General features: G+C 39.3%; 1 protein-coding gene across 2 annotated transcripts; it reads left to right on the top strand.

Moving 5' to 3' along the window:
• The first annotated feature begins 1,091 nt into the window (after nucleotides 1–1,091).
• Nucleotides 1,092–11,376, top strand: LOC122768747 (angiotensin II receptor-associated protein). Of its 2 annotated transcripts, none has more exons than XM_044024952.1 (5): nucleotides 1,092–1,240; nucleotides 2,418–2,452; nucleotides 2,821–2,932; nucleotides 3,844–4,054; nucleotides 7,961–11,376. In XM_044024952.1, the coding sequence occupies exons 1-5, from the start codon at nucleotides 1,214–1,216 to the stop codon at nucleotides 8,104–8,106; spliced, it is 531 nt and encodes a 176-aa protein (XP_043880887.1). In that variant the 5' UTR covers nucleotides 1,092–1,213; the 3' UTR covers nucleotides 8,107–11,376. The 2 variants fall into 2 exon arrangements, with proteins under 2 accessions (XP_043880887.1, XP_043880888.1); XM_044024953.1 differs by having other exon boundaries at nucleotides 1,093–1,240; nucleotides 7,982–11,376.
• Nucleotides 11,377–12,357: the final 981 nt, after the last annotated feature.

Genomic DNA, 12,357 nt, shown 5'->3' with positions numbered 1-12,357 from the left:
TTTGGATTTTGTTCAGTAGTTTTATACTCTGTATTGAAGTAACACACACACACACACACACACACACACAGCAGCAGTCTGTTCTTCTCTCTGTTCCTCTTCAGTATTCTTAATTTCCTCATCTTTAGGGATTGTAAATAAAGTGTCAGCAGAGCTTTTTTGTGTGTTTTTACATCAGGGGAAGAAAGACACAGTCATTTTCAGGACAAATGACACCTCACAGCCGTCAAACCAAAATCAGTGAGTGAAGGAGGAGGCGCAGTTACTCACAGTGAACAGAAACCTCTGATATAAAACACACTAAGGAGTTATGATTACTATGACTCTGATGCAAAGACACTGCTACAGAGGAGTTATCTGAGCAGACACAAAGACAGACAGGTGTTGTTTTAAACTGATTTCTTTGAAACTCAAACTGTTGTGGGTGTCTCTCATGTTGTTTTATTGTGTGTTTTTAATGTATATTTTATGCAGTTACTATGCACGTTCAGATTTTAGACTGTATGGCACTTTGGTGCAACTTGTTTTAAATGTGCTTTGTAAATAAAGTTGGATTGGATTGGATTGAAACTGAGCTAATTATTAGGTACCATGAGGTAATTTTTTATGTATTTTGGAAAATATTGTTAACTAAATCCATGGTGGGAAGCATAAAACTAGAAATAAAAAAAAATATATTATTACTATACGGAAGAGTATTAGGGCCACGTGTAAGAAAAAATTATAAAAGAAAGAAAGAAAGAAAAAAAAACACTGAATTAAAGAGAGAGAGAGATTAAAGTCAAATTCTGAGAAAAAAAGTCCTTCTTTCCTTTAATCTCAGAGATTAAATTCTGACTTTTATTCTCAGAATATAGGCAGTTTTATTTTTTTTCTTTGTTTCATTTAAAAAAAATAACAACTTTTATTATTAATTAAAAAAAACGTAAACAAAGGTTGTGAGGGTTGCTGGTGCTCATGGGATTTCTTTGATTCTTCTGGAGCACGAGAAGGCAAAGGGAGGGTGGGAGTCACATGGGAAGGAGTCAGGTTGATGTCACATGGTTTTTGTTTGCAGGCTGAGCTCGGAGGAGGAGGAGGAGGAGGAGCTGGAGTTTGGTAGAGAGAAGTTTGTTTAAAGAGGAAGCTTGCGAAAGTATTCCGTGTGCAGTCCATCAACTCAACAAGTGAGCAGTGACAGGGATTAAAGCGGAGCTTCTGCTAACGATTCACTATGGAAATCCCTCCCATTAATCTAAAGGTAACGCTTCCTGTTCACACCATTTAAAGTAGTTGTTTTGTCTCCGAAACATGATTTCACTGAGGCCGGTGTTAAATTACAGGCTGAGGGCAACTTTGTTGCTCAATTCCCGGTAATTCCTCTGTGTGGTAACGGTTCAGTGACGTGCCACACTGTGTTACATGATGTATACTTGATGGTTTTCTGCTAACTTTATCTATGAAGTCATTTAATGGGTGAGGCATCCCATAATATTAAAATGATCAAAGTCTTCACAGCCTTGTTTTTATTGAATAGATGACACTTTAGGAGGTGAGACATGGAAACAATGAGGAATTATCTGTAGTTATTAAAGAGTGATCATTGACTGACAGTTGAAGAAACAAATGAATTGTGATTTTAAACTTGATTGATTGATAGATGCATAGATAAATAGATAGACTAAGACATTTATAAGCAGTACAATATATATAAAACTTTACATTGATGTACACTCATTTGTGTTATATTGTGAGTTAAATATATAGTGATAATTATTGCTGAATTCTTAAGATATTCACAAGAGGAAACATAAACATATAAACAAACCCAAAGCTGATCTGCAGTGAATAAATAAACTGTCATGTCATTTGTTACACGTCTGATTCATCTTTCTGTTTTGCTTTATTCTTCTGCATTTTAACAGAAGTTCAAGTTTTGCTTCTGTGATGAACAAGCATGAGGACGGGAACTGACATGTCATGCTTAGAGAGAGAGGGGGAGAGAGCGCCTTTAAGCTGAATTAAATTGCATTTGTGTCTTGTCTAAAGGCTCCATTGTTTTTTAAAAGCAGTTATGAACTGCTCTTATTCAAAAGCTCTGAAGTCTTTTGTAAACCAAGATGAAGCCAAAAGAGCACTCACATTGTCTGCATCATAATCTGGACACCAAAACCTCCATGAAATCCACGAGGCCATGAAATCAGTCGCCCTGGTCACGTTTTACGTTTGGTTCCTCTTGACTTCCTGCTCTGATGTTCGTGTTCTTGCAAAACCTATGAAATTATTTGTAACTATTTGTCACATTAACATCCAAAAAAGAAATCCTGGAGCTGTTTGGATTTGTTTGCTCATAAAAGTTATTGCTGTTAATGAAACTGACAGTCTGTGATTATTTAATTCAGACTTTAACTCTTCTTGTCTCTTGTCCTCCATCTTAGGCCATAGTACTGGTGCACTGGCTGTTAACAGTATGGTGAGTGTGACTTTTTTTACATAGCTGGGGAATTTCTCTCCTACCCACACACACACACGTACACACACACACACACACAGGATCGCACAGCTATCCTTTCGAGGACTCTTATTGACCTCCACTCATTTGGACAGCCTAAACAAACCTTATCCTTAACTGATTAATGCCTCACCGTAATCCCAACATAATCGCAATTCAAATCTTAACCAGTTCCTCAAAAATTAGGTTATGCCTCATTAGGACCAGGTTTTGGTCTCCATGAGGACTATTGGTCCTGACAAAGTCAGTGTTTATGCCAGAAAAATGTCCTAAATGGGTAAATAAATACTCTCTCACCATCTTGATTGTGAATCTTGTCTTGTGTTCAGGGGCTGCCTGGTGCAGTGGATGCCCATCTCCTTCTCTTGGAGTAACTTCAGTATTCTAGCAGTCGGGCTCTGGGCCATTGCACAGAGGGACTCAATCGATGCCGTGCTCATGGTGAGTCTTTGCCTCGGCTCCTTCACATTAGCTGTAATCTTAACATCATGTGACACGTGCAGGAGTCTAACTATAGGCACTGCACTGCGTATCCACGCTAACCCATTTGTCTGTGGAATCTGGGGCAATCTGTGAGCATCTCTTTAAGGAAGATAGCTTTCCCTTAATTCGGCACAGAGTGCACCAGTCATGCCTCTCGTGGTGCATTAGTTGACATCAAAGAAGGTTTTTACAAAAATGGATCAGATCAGCCTTTGTCTAAAGCAAGTTCAGCAATAAAGACAAACTTTATTGCTGAACTTTAAGAGAAAAGAGCTGTTTCCAGCAACCAATGACACCTGACCACCACAGACAGGATCCTAAAACATGAATTCATTTAAATACAGTCTTTTTTTTAGGCAGCTTATGCCAATATGATGAAAGTGTATAAGAAAAAGACCCATCTTTTTACCTGGTTGTTGAGGTGTTAATGGTATCAGTTTTCTTAAATAACATGATTGAAAATTAAAAATCAGTGGGTGATGTCTGGAGCTACAATGATTCATCAATTATTAATCCATTACTAAATTAACCACCAACTATATTGATAATCGATCACTCGGTTTGTGTTTTTTTATGTATATACATATATATGTTTAAAACAAGCTCTCTGAATTACACAGCTTCTTAAATATGAATATTTTCTGGTTTCTTGGCTTCATATGAAAATGAAATGATTTTAAATCATTTCATTTTAAATCATTGCAGTTAGATTTTTTTTAAATCTTAAATCAATAAATTTGCTGTATTAATCTATTAAAATGTTGCACTTCTTATTCTCTGTGTTGTAATTTTAAAGTTGTACAAGTGCACATGTAGTCCGACACTAAACCTTTGTGACCATTTAGACTTTTCTCATTTCTCTTTTCTAGTTTCTCATCGGAATGGTTGTTACAATATTGACCGACATCATCCACTTTGGGGTCTATTACCCGATTTTTGACACGGTGCCAGGAGTGCGAACAGACGTGTTTCGCTTCAGCACAGGAATGGCCATCCTCAACCTGCTGCTCAAGCCCGTGTCCTGCTTCTTTGTTTACCAAATGTACCGCGAACGAGGAGGAGAGTACAATGTCAACTTTGGTGAGTGGTACCTTTTCAGTACCATCATATCGACTTTATCGAGAAACCGATTAACAAAGAGAACACGTTTGACAAAATGCAAATACTAAAACATACTAATATAAATCTCACACAGATTCTGCTCTAACACTATGTATGAGGTTTCCCATTTCCCCACAAAAGATATGCGTATACCCCGCTGTGGGTGTGACCAAAGCTTGAGGTACGACGAGAGGCATGTGTCCACATCTCAAAGGAGAGCTTTGAGATGTGTTGTTTTATGCTGTTTGTCATGAAAGGTCTGCCAAGTGCAGCAGCAACTGGTGAAAAAGTCTCTGCTGAACCACTGGCAGATGATTCCGCAGTCAAATGCATTAGTTACAGTCACAAGACTGTAAATGCAAGAGAAATGTCTTGGGTTTGCACTGTGACTGGGGCGAGGAAATCATTTCTCCACGAGTTGTTTGTCAATTTGTTGTGTGTCCTCCTGGTCACCAGTGTGTACGGCATGAAGGAGCATATTTAACCAACAAGTCCTTTCGACTGAAACAGCCACATAAGTTGTTTAGGGTAAATACGAGCCATAGTGTTTGTGACGGTAGGTTTAGGGCTACAAAAGACAGGAATTACAGACACTGACGTAAAAAAGGACTTAATTTGGATATTTTGTTTGATCAAATAAGCGTATCATGTGGCATAAAAGTCTGTGTAAAAGTCTAACGCGGGAGTCGAACCCGTGACGTCACACCCAAGGTACGAGATTTCAAGGTACCAGTGGTAGGGGTGTCTGTTTAAAAAAACAAAAGAAAAAACGTTATCATGGGTCGTAATTCCTGCATACGACCCATGGTTGTGTTTAGTTGGAGAACAGTCTCCGTTTAACCCCATGGAGGCTGAAAATGGCACCGTGGAAAATGTATTTGAAGCAGAGACTGTAGAAGAGGAGACATAGAGACGCCACTGTCCACTCATTGACGTACAGTAGCTCTGTCCTCATGGGCAAACAAAAGACAAGTATTCGTCCTCCGCTGAGCAGTCAGGACATAATGATCTTTGATTAACCATGTGTGGCCATTGATTTGTGGACTCGGCCCTGCTGAGAGCTTTACCATCTGAAATCCCACTGAACTGTGACGACTGCGGGACTGGATATGGATAGGTGGAATATAGGGAACAAATGAACTGGAAAAATATGACTTTTTAAAATTATTATTAGCTATAACATATATATATAAAGTTAAAACTACACTGTATGGTAAATTGCTGGGAATGTATAGGGCTTTGCAAAAGGTGTAGACCGCCGTTAAATTTGTTGTTTTAGAAATGCTATAATGACCAGTATCAGTGTCATGAGTTCTTAATCAATCAGTGTTGGAACACAGGAAAAATCCTGCATCTTTAGGCTAAAGTGTTTAGTGTGACCCACACTTACACTTAGCAATAGTACAACACTGCAGTGGAAACCATAATTAAAGTTTTTGGTCAAACAGCATTAGGTTGTGTATCTTGTTGATATGTACTATAAGACTAACTCTCAGTCACATCATTCCAGACAGACATGAAATCAACAAAGCTGTGGTGTCACAGTGCTGTAATTAAACGTGTCCTGCGTTGTTCCCCAACTCTGCAGCTGACAACACACTACGTCTCCTGATTTCAGTATTTGGAGCATAATTATATAACTGATGAAACGCTTCCCGCAATGGTTTTATTTTTACTGCCACGTACACGCAGCATCACGTACAGCCATTATTAGCCTGTGGTTGGCTGATGACTGTATCTGATGTTAGTGCCATAGAATGTGTGTGTTTTTGATTGCCGTCTGATTGCATATCTGGCATTAACACGGTTCCCCTGCTGCGCTGAGCTCTCTGGAATGCAATTAATAAGGTGCATGTGATTGAATTATGAAGTTTTTGATGGACAGCCCTTTCTTCTTTCTTTTTTTTTTAAACCCTGGTTTAAATTATTTTTGGTTTTGTCAATTACATTTGACATTGCTTAGTACAATAATGTCTTTGAGACAAAGTCATTTGCATTTAATTAAACTCACCTGGCTGGATTTAACTTGCTTGAGGTGTGTGTGTGTGCATGCATGTGTGTGCGTGGGGTTTCAAAGTGGGAGCCAGGGTTTGAGGTCGTACCTCACAGCTATTGATCTGAGGTAATAATATAATAAGTAATGGACCTAACCGTGTGTTTGTTAGCTGTATATTAGCATGCTGAACAAACCCTCTAGTCAACCATTTCTAATTCTAAATGAAACTAGTAGTTTACCTGTCATCTCATTCTCATTCTGTTGCATCAACTGCACACCTTCAGGATAATGTGGGTTAATCTCTGGACATAATGGCAAAAAGGGGTTATCCTATACATTTTCAAATCAGTCAAGACTAATCTTTATCGGTATCACAAGTTTAAGGTGCTAGTAAAGTTGAGCCTAATTAGCAGTTAAAGAAGTCAGGGCGACCCTTTTTCTTATTTAAGTGTGTTTTTGTATGGTGGTGGATGAGACCGTCATGTAGGAGCGTCACACTCCAACCCTCACTAGTCTAATCGCACTTCTGTTGGGCAGCAAAAGGCAAGCATCCAGCTTCCCGACTGGCAGTGCCACCTACTCCAATACCGCCTGCATCCCCAGCCACGAAGGGGCCGAGTCACAGTACAGTCTGGTGCTGCTTGTTTATACTCAGCTCCTCTGCTCCTAAACTTGGGTTAGATGTTCTCAGCTGGGTTGTGGTTACACTGTAAACCAATCATTTCAACTTTTTTCTCTTGCATGTCATAATTTTCTAACCTCATTGTCTGCCTCGCTCTTTGTCACACTGCACTGTTCTGTTTTGTTGTGTGTTGTCTCATGTTTTTCCTGTTACGTTTTGATCTCTTGTCTTCTCCTCTCCTCTGCCGACCTTTAAACTCTCAGACTTAGAGACCTCTATGGACAGTCGCTGCACTACGGATAGTGCTGACAGTGCCTTTATTGGCCGCCGCTATTGATTCCTGGCTTCATTTTTTTTTTTTCACCATTTCTCTCCTCCAATCATCCTCTTCCATCCCCTCACAGACAGGAAGTAAGATTACAAATCCGGCTGCTGGACAAAAAGCATGATGCTGTTTTGTCCACGTTATGATGTGTGTGTGTGTGTGTGTGTGTGTTGTCAGTCTTTCTCTTCATCTGTTTATTTCCAATCTTTATAACTCCGTGTCACCTGCCTGCAGACTCTCAGTACAGCATTCATGTCTGTTGTGTCATACGTTTACGTGTGTTTCCATCCATGTTTTATTCACATCAAATCAACACCAGTTAGTCCACCATGTGTCGTGTTCAGCAACGTAGGTTAAGGAAACGCTGTGTTGTTGTCTGTGGGACGCGTGGACAGTGAGTTTTGACGTATCCTTATTGATTTGAATGCACCAGGAGTCCCTGGTGCATGAATGTGCCGAATCAGGTGAACAATCAGGTGCACTGAGCATGAAAAGTGCACATATTCTTCCGGTTTGTTGGCTGGGGACGACCCTGAAGTACAATCATGAATCTGGAGGCTAAAAAGACTTTAGCTTCTTATGTGTGATGTCATGACTGGGTGCCCGGTGCCAAAATGCCAGAGTAGTGTGAACAGCAGTCGTATCTGGAGCAGAATTGATGTGATCTCAAATGAAAATGGAGTAGCATGGATGTAGCCGTAAAAAACTGTCACTAATAATAACATTTGCTGTTGACTGGTTTTACCGTTCATCAGCAGGTTTGTGCTTTACTGTTTGTCGGCAGTTTGCCAGCAGCACTGTGATCCACATTCATCCAGAGGAGAACACATACTTCTATTTAAGTTAATTCTCCAAAACCTTGAGAGCCTTTGCTTTCAGGATGATGAATTGAATGCTGCATTTGTGATTGTGATTGTGTTTGTGTGCGTGTGTGTGTTGAAGGCTTTTGGCCTTTCTCTGCAGGTTTCCCCTCTGTGTCAAGAAACAGAGAGGCCTACCAGTCCATCGACCAACAGGACGAGTCGTCCAACCAAGCAAATCCCTTCAACCAGGCCCAGGACGGCAAACCAGCGGTCCGTGCATACTGAGAGAACTGTGCAATGAACAATACAGTGTTTTCCTCTGGCTGTCTTTATGCAGCAGTGCGGTGCTTGGGGGCTTTTTTTTTTTCTTTAGAAAATCGATTCCACAACAGTCCATTTGTTTTGTGTTTCTCTGCAGGTAGAAACAAAATGAATATGTTTATTATGTTAAAAGATGAACTCTGTATCGGTTCTACAGTGACATGTGGCATAATTAAACCCCTTTATTCTCTCTCAATGTTTTTTTCCTGAGGTCATATGTCACTGCTGACATAAATACAGAGGAACGACTGCTCTATCACTCCCTTGCTGTGTTACTGTTTGAGAGTTGTTGAATGTAATATTTGTGTTTACAAGACTTTCTTTGGTTGAATTTTTTTTTTTACAAATGTGACACTTTTGTAAAGCTAGAGATTAAGAGCCACATGTGTTCCATATTACATTTTTAAGTTTTGTAAATCTTAAATCACTGGACACATTTAAACACAAGAGTGCGCCATGCCTGAGAAGCTGCCTTTGTACTTTTTCATCGAATGATATTTGAATAGTTAAAGACATGATGACCAAAGTCTCAGGCCAAATAATTTATCTGAATGTTGATCTATGCAAAGTCTGTGTGACGGCTGCACTGTGTCTATGAAACATCTGAAAGAAAATATGTTTTATTGATCAGTATGCCATATATTAAAAAACATGTTTTCATTTCAAATCAAGTGGATTTTTCTCTTTTCCTCAGTTCTCTTTTGAAAGTGTAACAAGCTCAACGTTCCTAACATACTGGACATGAGGTCAGAATTTAGTCTTTAACCTGTTAACAAAGTCCTCAGACTGTCGACATTTTGATTTGAAAGACACAGGGTGTTATCAGGTTTCACTGAGTTGCAGTGTGTGAGTGTTAATGCAAATACTGAAGCTGCACTTTAATTTTGGTCTAGATTTTTCACCTTTTTTTAAAAGAACAATCATATTTGGCATATTTTGTGATGGTTTTGTGAGATGAGTGTTTGTCATTGTCAGGCTTCATTACAAGGTTGGTACTGATATGAAATGTCCTCATAATAAAGAATGATATCACCATTTGTGAAATGAAGTGTTATAATGCAGGTAATATGCTATTTAAAATTTTAATTCATCCATCAACCCTCTGTTGGCACTCCCACACATATATGACACAGTCCATTTTCATTGAGTGCTAAAACATGTCAAAATTCACCTCAGCCAATACAATACACCTGAGATCCAAAACGCCCTCTTTTATAAAGTCTGTGCTTCAAGTACAAAAACCAGTTATAAACCAGTGTAAATATCAACTGTAAACATTGTATTTTGATGTGTGGGACAAAAAGTAGAGCTGTCACTGATTTAAAAACATGGATTCTCAAAACATCCACGATCTCTGAAACTAAATGAGACTTGAGATCGTTATTCTGCAGTAAGGGACCAAATAAGTTTGGGATGTAGATGAGAGACGTTGAGGCAGAAGTTAGTTTCACAAATTGACTAGTACGCTTTATTCGGTGGGTCTGTAATTGAATTGAATGACACAACATTTGTAATTCGATGCTAAATGTAATGCAATTAGTGCACTTCTTATTCATGCAAACAAAATCCCAGCACAACCTGAAAAAAAAAATCGATGATCAATCAGTGAACAGCAGATAAGCTGGAGATGCAATTAATGCATACAGTCAACAGTTTTAAGTGTTTTCCATCTTGTTTTCTAAACAAGTAGTTGAATGAATACATTTATAGATCGCAGAGTGCATAACACAGCCCGCTCCCAACCAACAAATGTTGAATTATGGGTCAATTTGCATTGATATTTTCAGGATATTTTGCTTATTTGTCATACGGTACATCGGCCAATAGGAATAATAATAATCGAGTAGGTTTCAGTCAGTGGTGCATGTGTCAGTCACTCCCTGGTTTAGTTACCTTTTCTCTGTTACCTGCGTACCTGCCCATCCACTCGTGTGCTTGCAAAGACTGAGACTTGTTGTTGTTTGTCCAAATATCCCATAGTGTAAGGACTGGAATTATTACAAAATATTGTCAAAGGTGAATTATGTTGTGAGTTTGTTAGTGAGCCAATGTTGCTTTGACACGTCCTCGGGCTCACACCTTTGATTCCTGCGAGTCGGCCTCGTTTTCGCATGCTGCCATCGTTGTTCGATGCAATAACAGGAACTCAGTTTGCAGTGAACGATTCTGTGGGCATCAGGAGTGCAGACTGTCGAGAAGTGTCTCATTTAAGAGCATCAATAGTCCTGAAATCAAGTTGGCCGGGAGATTTTTGTTGTTTGTCTCAGAGAAAAGAAACTTAAAACCTAACGTTGTTTGCCGTGTTTCACAAAACGAGAACACTTTTTGAACACTTTTACTCCTTTTACATTCAGAACCTTTTAACTCATAGGATGTCATGTACATGACTTCCCATATCATAACTATGAGTTCCACATGTCCACAGCAATAGATTTCTGAGAAAGCGCTTTTCCGCCTGACCTCATAAATAACTTACACACATACATACACACATAATGCTACATGGCTGTTTTCAAGGTCTGTTGAGCAGATGCACGCAATCGCGATCACACTTGTTTTGGTCTGACATGCTGGTGCTCACCTTTGTGTTTGGCACCTTTAAAAAGATAAGATTTGATACCACAATGGTATTCAAATCTTATGTCACAAAAAGTTCCTTGCTGTGATTATTTCTTAGTTTTTTCTGTTTGTATCAGGGACGGAGCAATTTACAATTTAATATGCGTACCGATTATGATTTTTAACTCAAGTATTTAACTTTTTGTATGTACATTTTGTCATGCACCATCAGTTGTGTTAGTGTGTAGTTTTAGTTCAGTGTCACTTCCGGTTTTATTTTGTGTTAGTTAGTTTTAGTTCAGTGTCCCTTCCTGTTTTATTTTGGTAAGGGGTTTCTCTACTTCCTGTAAGCACCTTGTCTGCCTTGTTCTGTGTCTCGTCTGATTTTCTGATTGTTTTCAGCTGGTGCTCCTTACCCTCACTCCCTATATATACTCCCTTCTCCCAGTTCCTTTTGCCACAGTGTCTTATGTGTGTGTTGTCAGTGTATGGCCCTTCATGTTTCAATGAAAGAGAGAGATCTAATGTTGTCTTAGTCAAGCTAGTTTGTGTTTCTCAGTTTATTTTGTTTCTCAGAATCTAGTTTAGCTTAGCGTTAAGCCTGTTTTTCAGAACTGTTCCAGCTCACCTTTTGTTTGCTAATTTAAGGAGCAAATAAAGCTCTTTAAAACCCTTCTTCTGTTTCTGGTCTTGTGCATTTGGGTCCAAGCTTTGTGAGAGTTCCTAACACATTTGCCCCGAATTGTTTTTACTTTCCTTTCATCTTGAAATCTTTTAAAACATGATCACAGACCTCCAGATGAAGGCTAAACACATGGGAATAAATATGTGACCCTGCAGAGCTGCTTGGGTCAAATTAAAACCCTGGCAAGGACTTCAGGGTCAATTATACAGCACAGAGGCACTGAGTGATAAACAATATTGACATGCCATGACCTGCATGTCTCTGTTTGAGTTAAGATGCACATGATAAAGAATCCCTCAGCTGCATGTGCAGATCTCTGTGGATGTAAATGGAGGAGTAATAGCCTCTGCATCTTGAACCTTTTTACTTAACCTCCACCTGGAGCCTGGAGCTGCTCTGTGGTCAATGGTCAGCAAAGTAGAAGATGCAGACAGTCCTAAACCCTCAGAGTTAAAAAAAAGAGACAGTCTTTATAAGTAAAACTGATTCACAAATGACATTTTTATGCCTCAAGCATTTTACAATCCCCTAGGAAGGCTCACTCGACCTTTGACCTTTTCACACTCTCGTCCAGCATCGTGCATCTGCCACTGGTGATAACGGCATCAAAATTGATTCCAATTACCCTCCAGTCCACAGCAGCCAGCAGAGGCGGGGGGTCAACAAATCCCTCATCTCACCATAAAAGAAAGGAAAGAACTCATTGGTTAGTAGTTGTAAAGCACATTTTCCTCTGGGCTTTAGTTTTAATGACTGACAACAGCCGAGGCTAGAAAATCTGGCATTTTAGGCTTCAGTATATGTTAAATGTCATGAGAACATCATTGATAACACCAATGTCCCTGATACTCAAGACAGAGATAAAATAGTCCACTTGTAAACTTTTCCTGGGACAAACTGACTCTATATAGCTTAAATCTAAATGTATACGTGTAACATCACTGAAAAGTCAACTTTCTCTCCAGCAGTTT

This window comes from Solea senegalensis, linkage group LG4, assembly GCF_019176455.1.
Source record: "Solea senegalensis isolate Sse05_10M linkage group LG4, IFAPA_SoseM_1, whole genome shotgun sequence".
Taxonomy (NCBI): Eukaryota; Metazoa; Chordata; class Actinopteri; order Pleuronectiformes; family Soleidae; genus Solea; species Solea senegalensis.
This window is presented reverse-complemented; position numbering and strand designations above follow the sequence as displayed.